This window comes from Pelophylax lessonae (genome assembly GCF_965119305.1).
Source record: "Pelophylax lessonae genome assembly, chromosome: 9".
NCBI lineage: Eukaryota > Metazoa > Chordata > Amphibia > Anura > Ranidae > Pelophylax > Pelophylax lessonae.
Window position 1 is genome coordinate 137,924,895 of NC_138776.1, and position 20,267 is coordinate 137,945,161.

Genomic DNA, 20,267 nt, shown 5'->3' on the forward strand with positions numbered 1-20,267 from the left:
TCAGCAAAAGCAGATGAACGCTTTGCATAAAATAAAATAATTAAAAATAAAAAACGAATTTTACACACAGAGTTAAGACCATGCACAATTTTTACCTTGTGATTTGATCTGATGCTCACTCCGACGCAACCCCTTGAAAAGCTGTTTGATAAATAATTTCCTAATGTTCCCATAATTCTAATATTTTGGACCAAGAATCATGCGAGAATCATTCATTTTTAAATACATTTTTTAATTTTATTTGGGAGAACATCATACATTGTTGCCTGCAAATAGGTTGCATATTGTAGAGGAAGAAGTTTGGCAGTATAGAAGAAACATACATTTTATTATAGAGGGCTTACACATCTAGAGAAGGTTCTCCATGAGAAATTTATACTGAAGTTCAAAGTGTCGTTTCTGCTGCATGATGCTGCGGCAAATTTCTCTTTTTGCCAATAGGGAAAACAGTTCATTTTTTAAATTTATTTTAGATTATATTAAAAAGCAAAAGGGCGAACATACAAAATTGACACACTGTTCAGAGCAGCGGCCCATGCACAAAATGTATTGTGTGCTACGGTTTATAAAAGTTTTCAATAACTCAGAACATGCATAAAATGTCTGACCTGGATGAGGAGTATGTACAGTCTGTAGAGCATAAAGGAGGGGTTAAGGAGAGGGACAGGATGGGGGGGGGGGGATCTTAAAGGTTACCCTTAAGCTTCAAGTGATCTTGCAGAGATGGAAAGGTAAATGTCAAAATATATACCAAAAATACAATGGAAATCAGTACATTTCATTATCTTGTGGAACAAATAAGCAAGTTCTTGTAGTCTTCAAACTTAGCAGTCCAGAAAATATTAAAAAAAGAAATGAACATGCAGTCTTGGTTTACAGTCACTAATGTTTTAACGTTTGGACAGAGCAATCTTCTTAAGTCCTGCACGGTCTAATCAAACGTTTAAAGTGTTTGCAGTCTATGCAGACTCAAGAAATCCATTTTAAAAAAAAACAAAAAAAAAAAAAACCCTGCAGCTATTCAGTCGTGATCAGCCGTAGAAGCAACTTTAATACTCACAATAAACTAAAATGTATTCATAACATCTATGTAACCTATAGATGCAGTTCCTGTACATCATAGGTTTATATATTAAATATTTGAAAAAAAGAAAACATGCATACACAAAATACAATGCCAAGCTTTACAGACTTGATATGAATCAAAATTTACTTTAACATAATGTACATTGCTCAATTAAAAGTACCCTAGAATGAACAATCTTGATATCTTTTTTTTTGTCTTTTGAAAATTTTATTTTATTTTAAAGGGATGAAAAAATCTCCACAAATTTCGGGCAAGAAAGTATTGAAATTAAATATTTGTTTGATCTGTGTTCAAGTAATAAATGTTCCTATGTAGAAATCTTTCCATAATCCTTAAAACTAAAAAATACAGTGAGTATAATACATAATCCTCAACATCTAATTTATACACCTGAGGTCAGCATTAAATAAGAGCCAACTTTATTTTGGCATTGGATCGTATCCATTTTAAAATACATTTTGCAGCCTCGGTATATTTAAGACAACTCTAATCTATCTTTTAAAGACATTTAATAAACAAATGTCTTTTAAATAAATAGTTTTTGAGGGATGTACTTAAATTTGATTTGAAAAAAAAATCTAGCTACTGAACAAAAACAGAGATTTCCATTTGTAAACTTAAGTGTCAACAATGATAAGCGTGAGATGCTACACTAGATGTGCTTTCATGACAAACAGCCCAATACCTTCCCACGATTCAGAGACCAGATAGTGACATGTTAGAAATGTACCCAATGCAAGTGTCTGGGTTTCACTAGCATTTTCTTGTCTTGGGAGCATGAAAGTTTGCACACAGGAAACTGCTGAATTTCCCATAACTTTGAACAGTCTGCTATTCGGTCTTCTAGTGCCCATTGGCTATTGAAGCTGTTCTATCACAAAGCATGAATCTAGGACTTCTCAGGCAAGGTGTGAGTAAACCTGGACATGGAGTGCTGTCACTGGGCGTTGTTATTGCCAGTCCCGTTATTTTCCTTGGCATTTGTGTTAACTGAATTAATACCATCTTGCTGTCTGGCATCTTTCCTAGGAGGCATTCTTTCATTGATCCTGTCCAATCCCTTTGCTTCTTCAAAACTGCAGATTTTATGTTGCGGCGAAAATCCTCGTATTGCTTAAAATGCAAGCGTGATAGGTTAGTTCAAGGTAATTTGTATTTATTATCAATTACATTTTAGAAATAGAATAGATATTAGCTGAATAATAATGTGATAGCATGGATTTCTTAACAGTTTTGCACTAGCCACATGTATTCTTGCTATGCTTTCAAGACAATATTTATGCAAGCTGACAACTGTGTAATCAGTGTACACTATATACATTTTCAAGATATGTATGCATAACACAACTGTGAACTTTGCAGTGTTAATAAGAAAATCATGTAAATAATAGCTGTCTTATCAGCGTAAACAAGTTTTAAATATGTGATCCAATGTTTTCTAAACTTTTCCTCACATAGTACCCAACAGCAAGGTATTTCCAGATTGTAAAGGGGGATGCGCAAATATGCCTGGCTTCATTCGCACACAAGGGACGTGGGGGGTTGAATCCCAATACTAAATTCTAATTTACTGTAAGTTGCTGTAATATGAATTAAAAAAAAAAAAAACACATAGGAAACTGCCCACTGCCATGAGAGGCCTGTGTGAACATCAAAAATTAAAGAAAAAAAAAAAAAGAATGAAAATTGAAAAATTACATGCAGCTTAATGAGCAACATGAAAAATATAAAACTCTTTCTCAAAGCTGTACGCTGCATTTAGGAACCAGCATTGTTTTAGTTGACTTTTTTTTATAACTTCATAAAAAAAAATTTGAGTTTCCATGTAGTTGACATTTCAGTATAGTTTGACAGTATTTTATTTTCAGCATAACCAGTGGTCTTATATCTAAAGCTGGCCATGCACTGATCAAAATTCAGCCGGTTCAGCAGGGACTGGAAGAATTTTGGTCAGTATGTTGCAGTCCTTGCTTGCATTAGTCAGTCTTTTTGATTGACTTTTGTTGAGGGGACATGTTTAAAAACATTTCTTTATCAGTGTATTCTAATAGTTTTGGGTGCAGCTGTCAGATTCCTCCACCCACTTAATTTGTGTTAGTCAGAAGGCTTTTTATCTAAATGCATAGCAGCCTCCCCAGCACCTCCTAATACTTACCTGAGCCCCATTTTGCTCCAGCAATGTCCACAAGTTCCTCGGCCTTCCGGGACTCTCTCTCCTGACTGGCGGAGATACAGGAGTGGTGCCATTGGCTTCCGCAACTGTCAATCAAAGTCATTTAGCCAATCAGGAGAGAGGGAGTGGCAGCGCTACTTTGCCTTTAATCTCTCCATATGCAGCACTACTTATGCCTTACCTATTACTGATAAAACCATGTCAATATTGCTGCTGTGACCTCACCCTTATATAGTGAGGGGACTGGCTTATCCAAAATTTCCCTTTTTGGTCCTTCTAAGCCTGCTAACTTAAGTTTAACCACTTCAGCTCTAGGCCTTTTTTTGACTCTTTTGTTTGCATGTAAAAATCAGTATATTTTTGCTAGAAAATTTGTTTTAACCGGAAGCATTTTATTTTTTTAAAGCAGAGGCCATAGAGAATAAATTGGTGGGTGTTGAAATTTTGTCTCCTCCTGCTGCTTGTGATAGCAATTGAGTGAATTGGGTGAATTGAGTTAGTTGCTCCAATTGCTACTAAAAGACAGCAAACCGATCGCTCCAGCAAGTGGTACCGGATGATACCTGCAGCTGTAGGCATTATCCCAGTATAACCACGAAAGTCCAGCGACGTTAGGGTTTATCGCTAGCCCTTAAGTGGTTAAAGGAGAGGTATTGCATTATGGTTACAAAGAATATGGTCTAGCAAACTTCTACTTTAATTTGCCAGGACTGCCAAAGAGAGAGGCAAACCTGAACCTCATCCCAAATCAGAGCACAGTTGTTTAAAGTGGATATCTGGACAACACTGACAATGCAACAGTACGTCTCTGCAATGTACACACATTTCCCAATGTTTTGTCTCTTGTAGGCAGAACTCCAGCCTAAAACAGGACAAAGATTAATAGCCCAGTAAATATAAAAACACAAAACCAGCTTTTGTAACTATTGTTATTTTTATTAAAATTCAGATGCAATCCAGAGACTTCCCCCAAAATGCTTTTCTTCTGTTTCTAGATGTCTTCAGTCCAACAGCCATCGTTCAACCCACTTCCTCTGTGTCCAGGTAAATCTAGACCCACCCCAGTCTGTTACTGAAAAGTAAAAGGAGAAGCAGCACAGTGATGAGCTCATCTCTGTCACTCTGCCCTCTCTTCCCATCGACATGCTTCTTGTCAGCATATGACCTGTCTGGCTCTTTGTGCTGCTTCTTCACCTTACAATATACAGGGGCTGCACAAGGCTGATACTAGGTCAAAGTCAGGTACTTGCATTGCTTGCATTTAAAAATGGGATTTTTGACTTACCAGTAAAATTATTTTGAGTACAGTACAGAAAACAGACTTCTTTAAAACATTATGCCTGGGGTATATGCAGACCCCTTCAGAAGACTAGACACTGGTAAATAAAAAAGGCTGCAGGGGTATCCCCTATATAACCTCTCCCACTCACAGCTAGCCTCAATTATGTAGCAAGCATAAAGGAGAGAGAAGGGCCCTGTGTCCTGTATGAAACAGATTTTAGTGGCAGGTCAAAAAAAATGGATTTTTGAATTACCGTAAAATCCTTTTCTCCGAGGTTCCCTGACAGCTTCAAGTCTTCAGAAAATTGGGCTTATGCTCTTGCTCTCTAGAAGGACTAGGCGGAAACCTTTTTGGTTACGCCCCTGGGGCAGTCCCAGATGGTATACCATCACTTCCTGCTTTAGGACCCCGGTTTGTAACAAGCAGTGTCAGAAGAACAAATAACCCCAAAAGAGGGGCGGGTGCGGTGTCTGTCAGTGAACGAAAGAGAAAACTGGATTTTTGTCTGGAGGTTCACTGACAGACACAGCTTCAAGTCTTCAGACCATTGGGATGTCCCAAAGCAGAGCAACATGAGGGGTGGGAAAAAAAAAAAAAAAAACCACAGCAAACGCAGAATTCCCAACAAGGCTAAACATGGCCAACCAAGTAACAACAGGAGCTCAACTAGGAACAACTGGAGCTCACCACCAGAAACAATTTTCACCCTCAAGAAGCAGAAGCCTCCGCAACCGCAGCCTGCAAAACATGGCGGCCAAGCGCTGCATCCGAAGATGCAAGTACATCCACCATATAAAATGTTGTGAATGTGTGTAAAGGCAACCAAGTAGCACTGCACACCTGAACCACTGACGCCTGATGACGGAAGGCCCAGGGGGAACTAAGCGCCCTCGTAGAATGCGCTTTAAAAAGGAGGAACCCGACCCTTAATGGAATAGGCCTGCACCACCATCTGCCTGAATTGCTTGGAAATGGTCGCAGCAGATGCGGCCTGCCCCTTATGAGGTCCATCCGTAAGAACAAACAATCGGATTTCCTAATCCGTTCAGTCACTGCCAGGTAAACCTGAATCGCTCTTACCACATCTAGGGAATGTAAGGCAATTTCCTTAGGATGTTTAGGCTTAGGACATAAGGACGGTAGCACAATATGTTCATTCAAATGAAACCCCGAGACAACCTTAGGAAGGAACGCCTGACAGAGTCCTAACACCACTTTGTCCCCATGAATCACCAAGTAAGGTGACCGACAGGACAATGCAGCCAACTCCGACATGCAACGTGTGGAAGTAATAGCTACAAAGAAAGCCACCTTCTGCGACACAGTGAGCAGAGGAATTTCTCAAATATTTTCAAAGGAAGGCCTTTGAAGCACCGACAGAACCAAATTGAGATCCCACGGAAGTACCAGGGATCGCACAAGAGCCAGATGGCGAACTCCCTTCACAAAAGTGTGAACCAATGGCTTTTCCTGATCATACAGTAAAGGACCCAAGCTGCTTTAATCGTTACAACTGGGACGTCCAAATCCAGTCCAATGGAGGGGGAGGAATGGGCTACACAGGAAACAACACCCACAGGCCTACACAGCAAACAGGTCAAGAAGGGCAAAGCACACTCAGAGCAGTTTGTAGCAAACTGACATCAGAGCAGAACTTTGAATCTACCCCGGTAGAACATAAGAAGTGGGAGTGGATACCTGTTAAAACTAAGTACCCGCTTCTAGGAAAAAAAAAAAAAAGTGTTCACATTAGTGGCAGAGGAGGAAGGAGAAGGATCAGCAGAAATTGTGATTTTAGGTGAAGTTCCGCTTTAAGAAATTTGTAAACAAAAGTCTAGCAACCTTGCAGATCTGATAAAGAGATGCCTGATGCTGAAAAGCCCATCAGACACTGGCAGTTTTAGTAGAACATGCCTTAATAGAGAAGGGAGGAACCCTATTCTTCAGACTATAGGCCTTAATGATAACTTTTCTGATCCCCCTAGCATTCGTGAAATGAGAGACAGGGAGCTCCTTTTGGGCACCTTGAAGAAGCGCAAAGTCTTCATTCCTAAATAGGGCAGTAGCTGAGAGGTAAACTCTCACCACACATACCACAACTAGATATGGAGAGACATTTTCTTAGCATGTTTTTAAGCAGCACATAGAGAAGATATATCCTGTTTAAGGTGGAAGACGGAGACCACCTTCAGGAGAAAGAAAGCCTTAGCACACAAAATAACCTTGTCCTTGTGTAACACCATGAAGGGTTCCTGAGAGGATAAGGTCACTAAGGGCTCTTTCACACTGGCGCTCCGTATGTCCGTATTTCATCCCATTTTTTTGCGGATGAAAAACGGACATAATGCATGTCAATGGGATTGCGGATGTCAGCAGATGAGCATCCGCTGACATCCGATTTTCGTCCTTTCAGTTCTGATCCGTTTTTTGGAATGGAACAGAACCCTATTTTTCTTCCGTTTAAAAAACCGGACGGATGCAAAATCAGATGTCAGCGGTGTCATCCGCTGACATCCGCAATCCCCATAGACATACATTATGTCCGTATATCATCCGCAAACGGATGGGATGGTATGTGGACATACGGAGCGGATGACACAAATGTCATCCTTCTCCGTGAAAAAAAAAAAGTGCTGCAGCGGAATAAAAAATTGGAGCGGCCGTGTGAAAGAGCCCTAACTCACACTTCTCCTCGCAGAGGTCATAGGCCATTTTCTCGTAAGATTGGTATATTGTTCTGAAATTGAAGAGCCAATTTCAGAACCATATACTGTATACGTCCTTTACCACATAAGGTAATTGTGGTAGCCCCTCAGTGTGTAGAAGCCAGCTACCGAATATTCAGATGCTCCACAGCAATAGTGCCAGAACATTGACAAAAAAAAATTGGATTTTTGTCTTGCTGCAAAATCCTTTTCTATGATGTTCATTGACGGACACAGCTCCAGAATCTTTTCGACCACTGGGTTATGCTGCCCCCAACAGGCGAAAAGACACTAGGCGGAAAAAAATTTGACTACACCTACAGGGCAGTCCCAGGGCGTATACTCCCACTTCCTGCTATAGGTCCTCAGTTTTGTAACAAGCAGTGTCAGAACAACATATAACCCAACTCAATAGAGGGGTGGGTGCTGTGTCTGTCAATGAACATCAGAGAAAAGGATTTTACGATAAGACAAAAATCCAGTTTTCGCTTTCATTCATTGATGGACACAGCTCCAGAATCTTCATGACCATTGGGCCATTCCAAAGCAGTGTCAAAACATAAGGGGTGGGGGGAAAAAAAAAAAAAAAGCAGAAAAAAAATTCCCAAAAGGCTAAACCTAGCCAACCAGGTAATATGGAGCTCAACCACAACTGGAGCTCACCTGAAAAAAAAACATACACCCTCAAAGAGGAATCCTCTCAAACAGCGGCCTGCAAAATGTTGCAGCCAAAAGCAGCACCCGCAGATCTATTGTATAACATTTTGTGAAAGTGTGCACAGATAACCAGGTGGCCGCCTTGCCAACCTGCACCACTGACGCAGGAAAGGCCCAAAAGGCATTAAGTGCCTTAAAAGGGAACGTTGGAACCTGACCCTTGATGGAATAGGCCTGCACCACTGCCCATCTTGTCCATCTGGAAATGGTTGCGGCTGACGCGACCAACCCTTTTTTGCGAGGTCCATCCGTATGGAAAAATAGTAAGGCCGATTTCCTAAACGACTCGGTTGCCGCAAGGTACACCCTGATCGCTGACCCACATCAAGAGAGTGCAAGGCAATCTCCTTAAGATGTTCAGGCTTAGAACACAGGAAAGGCAACACAATGTCATTAATAAGATGGAAACCAGAAACAACCTTAGAAAGGAAAGATTGACAAGGGTGAAGCACCCCCTTATCTCTGTGAACCACCAGGTTAGGTGAACAAGACAAAAGCAGCCAGCTACGACACCCTGCGTGCAGAAGTAATAGCCACCAAGAAGGCTACCTTCTGGGACAATGTAAGCAGAGGAACCTCGTGAAAATTTCCAAAAGGTGCGTACTGTAGAACTGACAGCACCAAATTGAGATCCCACGGAGGCAACGGAGACAGTACTGGGTAGCCAAGTGGCGAACCCCCTGAATAAAGGTGGGAACCAAAGAATGTGTAGCCAAAGGACGGCAAAAGAAGACCACCAAGGCCGAAAACCTTGCCTTTGACGGTACCCAAGGCCAGGCGTTGTTCAACACCTCGTTGGAGGAATGCCAAAATCTAAGCCACCGAAATGGAACAGAGAGGAACCCCAACAGACTCACACCACGCAATGTACGCCTTCCAGCGCGGTGGTAAAACCTTCCTAGAGGTAGATTTTCTAGTCTTCTATAATATGGGAATCACAGATTCAGACAACCCCCTATCTTGCAACAGCTAGCCTTCAACAGCCAAGCCGTTAAAGGTAGCGGTGGACCAATCCGATATTAGGATCGGATATCGGCCTCGATACTGGCAAAATAGCTGGATCAGTATAATTAACAGATCCACGGCTGATCCGGTTTAGTCAGAGCAGAACCTACCGCGGTGTCTGCTGAGTCCCGGCTCAGCCGTCACTTCATGTATAGATCCAACTCACAGGCGGGGTGATATCAGATTCACTCCGTCTGTGAATGGAGGAGCCATACACAGGAAGCAGAGGCTTTGCTCTGTACTGCAGCTGCATGCTTCTCGGTCACAGCCACAGACAGACAGTGCCTACAAGTAAATCCCTGCAAGTACCCTTATTGCTATTACTGTGTATGTATGTGTATATATATATATATATATATATATATATATATATATATATATATAGTGTGTATGTATAGATTTCTCAGGTTCGGCTGCTATGTTGTATGTTGCATTTTAAATTCCTGTTTGCAGGATTTTGCACTTTATATTTTTTACATGTTTACTGTTTGATTGCTATTGTAAGTTCAAGCAATACATTTTTTTAAAATCTTCTCTGAGAGAAAGTCTCCAAGGGGCATTGGCAACCAGCCGTTGCATATCGGCGTACAAAAACTGGCGAGGCCAGTCTGTAGCCAATAGGATGACTGAATCCCTTATGCCTCGATCCTTCGCACAAGACTCGTCAGAAGTTTTAGCAGGGAAAATGCATATATCAGAAGATACTAGCCCCAAGGAGACACTAGTGCATCTGTGACATTGGCCAGAGGATCCTGAGACCTTTCCACAATTCATTGTACCTTCCTGTTGAGACAAAAGGCCAACAGGTCCACCTCGGGAGTTCCCCACCGTAGACACAGTTGAACCTTAGAATGCTGACTACCTCCTGAGCCGCCAGGAAACTTCTTGTGCCCCGTTGGTGATAGACATAAGCCACGGCCGTGGCATTGTCCGATAGATTCTTACCTAGCACTCCTGAACCCGATTTATGCCTATCGCAGGAAGTGGGAGTATACCCCCTGGGACTGCCCCATAGACATGGTAAAGCTTTCTCCTGCCTAATGTCCCACTTTTGTAGGGGGCAGCATAACCCAATGGCCAAGAAAAGTCTGGAGCTGTGTGTCAATGAAAAAAAAAGAAAAATCCAAATTTAAAAAAAAAAAATCATCATCTGAACTATATTCCAAGATTCAAGGGCCACTAATCCATCCAAAAAGTCCTTTACAGGTAAGGTCAGAACAGGGAATATCCCTGATAGGTTCAAAAGGTGGCTTCTGAAGAGCCAAGAGAAAATCAATATCCCAAAAGGAATACATGGGAACAAACAGGGAGAGATGTGAGCCACTCCCTAACAAAGGGTTTAGCTAAAGAGTGAGATGCTAAGGGTCTGTGAAGGAGAACAATCAAGGCTGAGATTTGTCTCTTAACCACTTCTGGAGCGGAAGGTTTTACCCCCTTAATGACCAGGCCTTTTTTTATGATCCGGCACTGTTACTTTAACTGACAACTGCGCAGTCGTGCAACACTGTACCCAAATACAATTGATGCCCTTTTTCCCCCACAAATAAGAGCTTTCTTTTGGTGGTATTTGATCACTGCGATTTTTTTTTTTTTTGCGCTATAAGCAAAAAAAAAGTGACAATTTTGAGAAAAAAATAAAAATATTTTTACTTTCTGCTATAAAACGTTTCCAATAAAAAAATAAATAAATAAAAAATCAAATGTATTCATCATTTTAGGCCAATATGTATTCTGCTACGTATTTTTGGTAAAAGAAAAATCCCAATAAGTGTATATTAATTGGTTTGCGCAAAAGTTATTGCGTCTACAAACTAGCGAAAAGATTTGTAATTTTTATTTGTTTTTTACTAGTAATGGCGGCGATCTGCGTTTTTTTAGTGGCACTGCGACATTGCAGCGGACAGATCCGACACTTGACATTTTTGACACTTTTGGGGGGACCAGTGACATTACTATAGTGATCAGTGCTAAAAATATGCATTGTTACTGTTAAAAATATGCATTGTTACTGTACTAATGACACTGGCAGGGAAGGGGTTAACACCAGGGGCAATCAAAGGGTTAAATGCATCCCTAGGTGGTACTAGAGACCCGTGTTCCTAAACAAGAGGAACACAGGATGCCTGTGTTTATTACTGATAGAAAAGCGGTCTGCCAGAAATTGTGCCTGCCGGACCCATTGATTGGCACCCTGTGGCCAATCAGCGCGTGACAGGTACATTGTTTCGCGGGACAGAGCCGACCTGCTGCAGTATAAGTACGGCTGTTGGTAGGCAAGAGGTTAATGCAGGGCTTGACAAATTTGCTTGGAATCTAGGAGCAAGCTAAAAAGGTAAGGAGCCAGTTTTATTTTTTTTTTTACGCATGCCGAATGGCTGGCTTCTGTCAGACCGCCTGCCATACACACGAACTGAATGGTGGCCAGTTTTTATTGAACCGGCTGATGTTGCCTGGCATTTGGCCCGTGTGTACTAGTGGGGAGTCGGGCAGCTGCTGCCAAGACCGTGGAGTGTTTTATGCTGCATTAATCTCTTATAATCTTTAGGTTAACCTTTAGTAAGCAGTATGCACAGGTGGAGGTGATGATTCACATGGAGGTGCATTGTAATGTCGAGAGATTTCACAGCACTAGTCTGCCCTGAACTTTATGAACTCTTGATGGATTATTCTATGCATGTCTACTTTTTATGTGTTTGTGTTATGCACAAGAAACCTTCTTTTGGATTATTGATACGCGAGTTTGTTTGTGAGATTTTATTTATTTGATATACACATGAGCACTTTTTCATAATTGGCACATTTAAAGAGACAGCACACATTCTGTTGGTTATAGTCCCAGACCATTGCTGTCTGGATTAAACATTTGGTCCAGAGTCCTAGCTCCATCCTTAAAGATCTCTCTGTCCATATTCACTCTAAGGACTCTTATCTAGTGGGTCTTTGAACATGGGATTATCTTCCACGGAGGTTGAGAGGGTCTCGTTAAGGTAAGAAATAACCAGATCAACCACAGGAATTGCCTGTTTCCAAAAAAAGCTTTCCTTCAAAGGATACTATTCCTTAAAACATTTTGGATGAAAAAAAAAAAAATAAAATAAAAATCTCTGGGTTAGGTCAATCTCAAGATAGTATAGGCTTAACCAGTGCATGAGCCGGAGAAGTCTTGGCTGGTGTATCATATTTGAGTAATCCCATACTAGAAACCTTAGGTCAAAAACAGATAAAGGCTGCTTAAGCACTAAACAATGATGTACAGCTTCAATCAGTGTAGCAATAGTCTGCTTGAGCTTTGTAGATGTGTAGTAATAGTCTGCTTGAGCTTTGTAGATTTCTGTAACAAGCATCTCACCCTGATCAGAATTTTTAGAAGAAAGGGATTCTTCCTGAGCAGATACTTCCTTCCATTGGTATTGTGTCCGGCGCAAAGCCAAAGACAGAGGTCGAAAAGGTACGCCCATGGTCTGCAAATGTAAGACTTTGTGGCAGAAAATTCCTCCAGACAGGAATAATAAGCCTAGCCCTACAACCCCAAGAGAGCTAAAGATTGAACCTAAGCTACTGAGCCCATCTGACCTCCCTTATCTTTCTGCTTATGGTTTGCCATGTGTGAACAAAATGTCCCAGGAAGTACTTATGTGCCTACTTGTACTTGTGTAGCCTTTGTGGTGCAGAATGAGGGATCCCTTGGTGCAAACACCTGTAAACTGCTGTAACCCAGGATCAGAAAGAGTAAAACGCTATTAATGCAATCTCAGTAGAGAACCTGTGTTCCTAGACTGGTGTGTTGAATCCAAAGAGGAAGGGGCAGGGTGCACACATGTAATGGCCACCCTCAAAATGGGGCACGAATACATGCAATGTGTTTCAGGGTACGTAGGTGCAGTACGGTGCCACCAAGAGGAAATGGCACAACAGCAGCACACCAGATGCCCTTCAGCAGGATGACTAAAATAAATGCCAACACCCTTAATACTGGCTATCCTGTAATGCCTGAAAACATGGTAGCAGTCCTAATGCACCCCAGAAGAGAAATTAAATGAGCATCTGGAATGTTCTCGCCACTTGGCAGGCATAGGAGAGAATAAACCTCACGCTGGTTTCACCCTCCACAGAGGGCAAAACCTCACAGGGACCTTCAGGGGCTGGGAATCTGCACCAGGCAGACCAGGCCTCTGGATCTGCACCACGTGCCAAGTAAAGCACCTACAGCAGGATACATTGCATTGCAAAGCAACATTACAGACCTTCCCAGTATTATCCATGATGTGAGGTCTAAGTACATCCAAAACTGTGCTGAGGAGTCTGCCAATCATAAAACATACAAACAATGGTTGGGGGTTTTAATCTTCAGCCCATAAAAAAAAATAGAATAAAAATAAAGCAAAAAAATGGCTTAGCAGTGAAAAAAAAAAAAAGTTAAAGTAACCTGTGTCCTGTACGATCAAGAAAAATATACTTAGTTTTAATTATTACAGATGTGCCTAGAGTTCAGCTTTAACACTAGTACAATTTATGTTAATCTGCTAAAAATTCAATATGCTCCTAACTTCCAGTTTGAGCTGACAACACTGTGCTTCTGCTGCACTGATATCTCAAGCTCTACAGAACTGCCATCCCTATTGTTATGAAGATAAATAGAGGTGGAGGGTATCTACTAGTTCAGCATGAGAGAATCGGGTAGGGCTGAAAATGTTGCTTGGCATTTCAGTGCAGACAGCATTGTCAACTCATTGGATGACTGACAGATTGACAGGCATTTTACTGTAACTACAGTGATTTTAAAGGTACAACACATAGGGAAATGTACATGTATTGCAGAGGTGTACTGTTTTTGACATTAAAAAAAAAAGGCATTTTACATTTTCCCCGTGATCAATTGAAGGGATCTGGAAAACTGCTTGTGGCACCACCGGAAAAGTTTGGAAAACATAATTACCATTGTCAAAATTTACCTCTGATCATGAGCGTAAAAAAGAACTCTACTAAAAACGAATTCACATACATGTCCAACAATAATTAGAGGCCAATATCAGCAATATCGAAAGTAAATTAGTCCAACATGGAATTATTTCACTTTTGCTATATCAATAATGTCTCTACATAAACTGTCCACACTGTAAGCCTGTATTCACATTATAGCGTTTTGGTGAAAGTACACAAAATTGTGCATTTATGAAACTCACAAAGAAGAGCTCACGCTTGCAGTGACGTTCATTGTTAAAGAATAGGTTACCTCAACATTTCATATTCCTGATGTGCCTACTGTACCATGTACTAGTGATAAAAAATATCCTGTTCACTTTGCATTCTTCCCTTTGTGTGAAATCCCTGGTGTTACTACCAATCCCCCTGACTTCCTATTTCAAACTGACCCGGCTAGGACTCCGAGCACATCCATCCCAGCATGCTCAGTTTTCTGGCTGTGCTGGGAGAACGGCCTGCCTGTCCTCCAATGTGCTGACCAACCCCCCCCCTCCCCCTCCCCCCCTACCGCAACATAGCCATTTACTGGGAATATCTCTGTATTCCTGGTTTCTCCACCTCCTTTATCCCCTTTAGAGCAGAGGTTGTGTAATCACTCAACAAAAGGTAGTTTATATATATATATATATATATATATATTTTTTTTTTCTACACAAAAGTTTTGCCTTTCATCTCTATTTTTGGACCCTTTTGCACTAGAGGTCCGATCTTGTCCGTTTGTCAGGCGGACCCAATCGGACCCTCCATACTCTTCCATAGAGTTGGGGGGTGAAATGTGTCAGTTTACACTCGCCTTAATCCAAACCACTAAAAATATACAGATGGGGATACGTTCCCCTTCCATCTAGCACAATAGATGGCAGTCCGGTGTAAACTGATAGACGGCCCGTTTACATTTGACCACCCATTGTATAAAGGTATAAGGTAAGGGTTCAAATATACTTTAATGGCCCCCCTAAACACAGCAAAATGGACACATTTTTTGTGAAAAGGTGTGATAAATTCACAAGGTTAAAAAGCACATGAAGTTCAGCACTCAAAAAAGGTGCATGAGCTGCTTTGCCACATTTGTTGTGCATAGGGCAGCCTATGGTGTGATAAGGCGCAAAAACTAAACGCTATAATGTGAATTAAGCCTAAGGGCATTGGAACAACATTATTACAATAAATGTATACTTAACTACATAGTACTATGTTAAATATGGTTAAGAAATATGTAAAGATGTGGTCAGACTTATGCTGAAAGGTTCACTTGATTTACAAAATTAGATATGAAAACACAATAGAACAAATCAGAACTCACTCTCCCCACACTGAAAGTCCAAATTTAGTCATCAAGGGCCAGATACAGAATGCACTAGTGAGTACTTATCCCACCAATGTAAAAAGCCCATAGACAATCCCCACACACTGGGGTTGCTTTGCTACAAACTAAAGTCCCCTCTAAGATGGTAAAAAAGAAAATGTTTTTCATAGCAACCAAATTATTTCATGTTCAAACTTGCTGCAGGAAACCAGTTACTAGAATCTGGTTTTAACAGACAGATTCTGGATGGTCCAATAAGAACTTTGGACATATTTAAAACATGCCCTTCAGGTTTACAGGATGCTTGCATTCAGCATAAAATCCTTTTCTCCGCTTTCATTGAAGGACACAGCCACACTTCATGACTGATGGGTCTGATGTTGCCACGTGCAGGATGCTAGGTGCTCGGAGAACAGCCTGCCTGTCCTCCAATGTGCTGACAACCCCCACCGCATAGCCAGTTACTGGGAAAATCTGTGTATTCCTGTTTCTCAACCTCCCTAATCCCCATATTCAGCGAACAGAGGATATGTGAGCACTTAACAAAAGGTATTCATATATGCATTTATTTTTATACACAAACGTTTTGCACTACTGGTCTGATCGTGTCTGCTTGTCAGCTTTTCAGGCGGACTCTCCAATCTCCTCTATGGAGTGTGGGGGGGGGGGGGGGGGGGCAGGTGTCCAATTACACCCACCTACAGCCAATCCGATCCGCAACAAATAGACAGATGGTGTTCCCCTCCCATCTAGCGGATCAGATTGGTGTAAACTGATTGACGGTCCATTTACATTTGACCACCCATAGAGGAAAGCGGGCAGTGTCTGTATCCACTCTGCATTAGCAGACAGATCCGCCTGCAAGGGTATAAGCCTGGGGAACAGTTTTACAAAGCCACCAGCATACGGTGGAAGGCAAAGCCATTAGACCTTTCCTAGGGCCATTCAGAACAATAAGGAAAGAGTCAGATTTGCAAATAGGGGCCATTGTGGAATGCAAACGCCAATGGCCTTAATGACATCCAAGCAATGAAGGTCCACCTCTCTGGGATGAGAAGAATGAGGGCAGAGAGATGGTAGAACAAAGTCTTCGTTCACGTGTGAAGCTGACACCACCTTAGGGAAGAACAGACAAAAGTAAAGGACCACTTTTTCCTTGTATAACAGTTAAAATCATAAGACAGGGCCGCTAGCCTGTACACCCTATATGCATAGGTACTGAGAGCAAAGGGGTTTGGAGGGGAAGACTACCCAGGTAACCCTTGAATGTAAGTACAAAAGGAGGAAGAGAGAAGCCAAGGGTTGTTGAAAGAACAGCCAAGGCAGATCTGTGGCCCTTCACAGTGCTGAGGGCCATGGCTCCTAAAGAAAGGAAAAAACAGCAGTAATGAGGAACTTGTGGGGATGAAATGCCAGAGACTCCCAGTAGGTGAAATAGACCTTCCAGAAGTGATAGTAGATGGGACCAGTAAGTGGACTTGTCGGCACGAAGCATGGCAGAAAATATAGAATGGGAATGGCCCTAGTCCTTTAGCACCCGTCTTAACAGAAAAGCTGTTAAAGCCATCGACTGTACAGCGGGGGGGGGTGTTAGGTTAAGCTTTGCAAAAGAAGGTCCAGGTGGAGAGGAAGGGCACCACGGAGCGCCTATGACTAACTGAACGAGATTTGCAAACCAAGTCCTGCATGGCCAGCCTGAAGCCACCAGGAAAATCACAATACCCTCTTGCTGGATTCCTGGTAACAGCAGTGGAAGGGGTTTTAGAGGGAAAGGAATAGATTAGGAAGTACATGTTCCACAGTCCCCCAGAGCATTGGTTGTGGGTTATTTTGACCTGGCCCCAAACTTCTGATCAAGTCTAAAGGCAAACACAGTTCAACGTCCGGACTTCCCCAGCACTGAAAGCTCTAGAGAGAAACGTTGGGATGCATGGACCATTCCCCCTGATCTGGCTATCAAGATTTTCTGCTTGCTAGTTGGCCCCCTGCAATGAGAACTGCCAATCCTCTGGTACATGGAGTTCTGCCTGAGGATGAGAGAGGCCTCCAGGGCCACAGCCAAGCTCCTAGTGCCCCTTTGGTGATGGATGTAGGCCACTGTTGTGGTATTGTCTGATTGTACCCTGATAGGGCAATCCTGGAGGGGAGTCGACCAATGGGAGAGAGAGAGAGAGAGAGACAGAATAACTTCAGTTCTGGGATGCAGATGGGGAGACCTGGTATGGATAAATGGCCCATCACACCTCTCCACCCAAAGAGATTGGTATCTGTGGTGATAAACTGCCAATTAGGAGGGAGAAAGGTATTCCCAGCTAACAGAAGAGGGGACCAAAAACCACCAGATTAATGACGCATATATGCTGGAAGAGATAGAGGTCTGAGTGGATCTAGCAAACCCAGAAGTCAGTTCCATTTTGTCTGACTCTCTCTGTAGAGGTCTGGAATGGTGTTGTGCATAAGTGACTGCTTCGAAGGAAGCCACCATGAGCCCCAAAATTCTCATGCAAAAACAGATGGATGCAGTTTGCAGATAAATTAGGCGATGGACATGAAAGAGAAGCTTTTAAAATTTGCTCGGCAGAAGGAAAATCCTGGCCATGGTGGTGTCCAGAATGGATCCCAGATACTCTTAAGTGAGAAGATAGAAGAAGAACTAAATTCCTCCAATATCTTGACTGATGGAGAGATCTCATTCGAAGTCCGATGCGGACTGTGCTCACAGGAGCAGGTCATTCAGGCAGCCTACCATTGCTATCTTGCATATACGTAAAAGAGCCAAGATGGGAGCTAGTGTCTTTGTGAAGACACGTGTTGCTGACACCAGACCAGAGGACAAGGAAGACATCCCCCCGATTAAGCTGGTGAGTTTGGTGCACACTTTCATGCAGAGGAAGGCTTTTCTGTAGGCTTGGGCTGTCGAGTTCGCTTGGATCCAGAGGAAGTGGATGGGTGTCCTTAGTTTTCAGCGTTTGAGTTAGGAAAGTGCTCTTGTTAACAGTGATGTTTTTAATAAGTGTGTCTAGCAACACACCAAGGAGGTGGCTACCTGCCAATGGCATGCCAGTAAGGACTTTTTGGAAGTTAGATCTCAGCCAAAACCTAAGCCAGAGAATCATAAAACAGCAGAGACAGACAGGTGACACCCCACATGGCCTGAGTCCAGTCGATCTGTTAATTCTGTATAAGCAGGAGAGACTTGTTCAGAAGCCAAGCCTTGGCGTAACAACTTAGCCAATTTGGTAAAGATCTGAGAGATCATAGCAGAGGCGAATGCTGATGAATTGAGGCGAATGCTGATGAATTAAGGATCTGCGTAACCATGTACACAGTGCTCTTCCATTGGTCATGCTACCCCCCTGACCATGAGATTGCTCCTATATGAAAGAGAAATGTTAGATGGTCTAGTAGGAGTTACACTCAACCAAGCAAAGCTCAGGAATGAGTCATCATTGTGAGCAGAAAGATGAGTTATGGGGCTGAAAGTAGAAAGAAAACTATTAACTCATTCAGCACCAGACAGGCCTGTGAGGAAAAGAGAAAGCAGCGAATTAACTCAATCAGCTCCAGATAAGTCAGAGAGAAATCATAAAGCACATTAACCCATTCAGCTCCAGATAGGGCTGTGAGAAAAGAAACAGCACATTAGCACATTCAACACCAGCCCTTAATAGTTTAGTGAGAAACCCAAATAAGAAATGTATGGGGAAGGGGGCTTGAAGAGATGTAAAAAGTTCACCAGGGGTAAGGGTATGTTGTAAACCAATGCACCCAACCCCAACATGGATGGTGCTCACAGCCTATTAGGAGTCAAACCCAGGACTTGTAGTTCTCCAGGGAAATACAGTATCTCACAAAAGTGAGTACACCCCTCACATTTTTGTAAATATTTTATTATATCTTTTCATGTGACAACGCTGGAAAAAATAACACTTTGCTACAATGTAAAGTAGTGAGTGTAGAGCTTGCATACATTTGCTGTCCTCTTCAAAATAACTCGACACACAGTCATTAATGTCTAAACCGCTGGTAACAAAAGTGAGTAAACCCGTAAGTGAAAATGTCCAAATTGGGCCCAATTAGACATTTTCCTTCCCCGTGTCATGTGACTCGTTAGTGTTACAAGGTCAGCTGTGAATGGGGAGCAGGTATGTTAAATTTGTCGTTCTCGCTCTCACTCTCTCATAATGGTCACTGGAAGTTCAACGTGACACCTCATGGCAAAGAACTCTCTGAAAATGTGAAAAAGAGAATCGTTGCTCTACATAAAGATGGCCTAAGCTAGAAGAAGATTGCCAAGACCCTGAAACTGAGCTGCAGCACCATGCCCAAGAACAGCGGTTTAACAGGACAGGCTCTACTCAGAACAGGCCTCACCATGGTCAACCAAAGAAGTTGAGTGCATGTGCTCAGTCATATCCAGAAGTTGTCTTTGGGAAATAGACCTATGAGTTCTGCCAGCATTTCTGCAGAGGTCGAAGGGGTGGGGGGGTCAGCCTGTCAGTGCTCAGACCATACGCCGCACACTGCATCAAATTGGTCTGCATGGCTGTCGTCCCAGAAGAAAGCCTCTTCTAAAGATGATGCACAAGAAAGCACGCAGACAGTTTGTTGAAGATAAGCAGACTAAAGCCCCGTACACATGTACCGATTGTCGGCCGTAAAGATTCGGCCGATTGTAGGCTTGTTAGTATGATGCTTCCGACAGCCGACTACGCATTTTCGGCCGAACAGAATCTGTCGTGCAAGCATTATAATTTTTGTTGGCCAACACCAGAACGGCCGATTGTTCGCCAGTCAGTACAGATTTCGGCCGACAGACAGCAGATTTGCAAGACTGAGCATGCTCAGAAAAGAAAAAAGACAAGGAAAGTTAACCATCACGACATCACTTCTGCAGTCGGCTGTTGTTGGCCGACAAAATTCGTGTGCAGTCTTTTGCACTTTTCAACAGACAAGACAGCCCTCGGACAAAAGACGGCCGATCGTTCGGCCGACGATCGGTACGTGTG

General features: G+C 42.4%; 1 protein-coding gene across 7 annotated transcripts in view; it reads right to left on the reverse strand.

The window, feature by feature from the left end:
• Positions 1 to 428: 428 nt before the first annotated feature.
• Positions 429 to 20,267, reverse strand: part of PPP3CB (protein phosphatase 3 catalytic subunit beta) — a 169,070-nt gene continuing 149,231 nt past the window's right edge. For all 7 annotated transcript variants that reach the window (XM_082268064.1, XM_082268060.1, XM_082268066.1 and 4 more), the window contains one exon: positions 429 to 2,200. In XM_082268064.1, the coding sequence (XP_082124190.1) occupies positions 2,025 to 2,200 (176 nt within the window). In that variant the 3' untranslated portion in view covers positions 429 to 2,024. The remainder of the gene's footprint in view (positions 2,201 to 20,267) is intronic.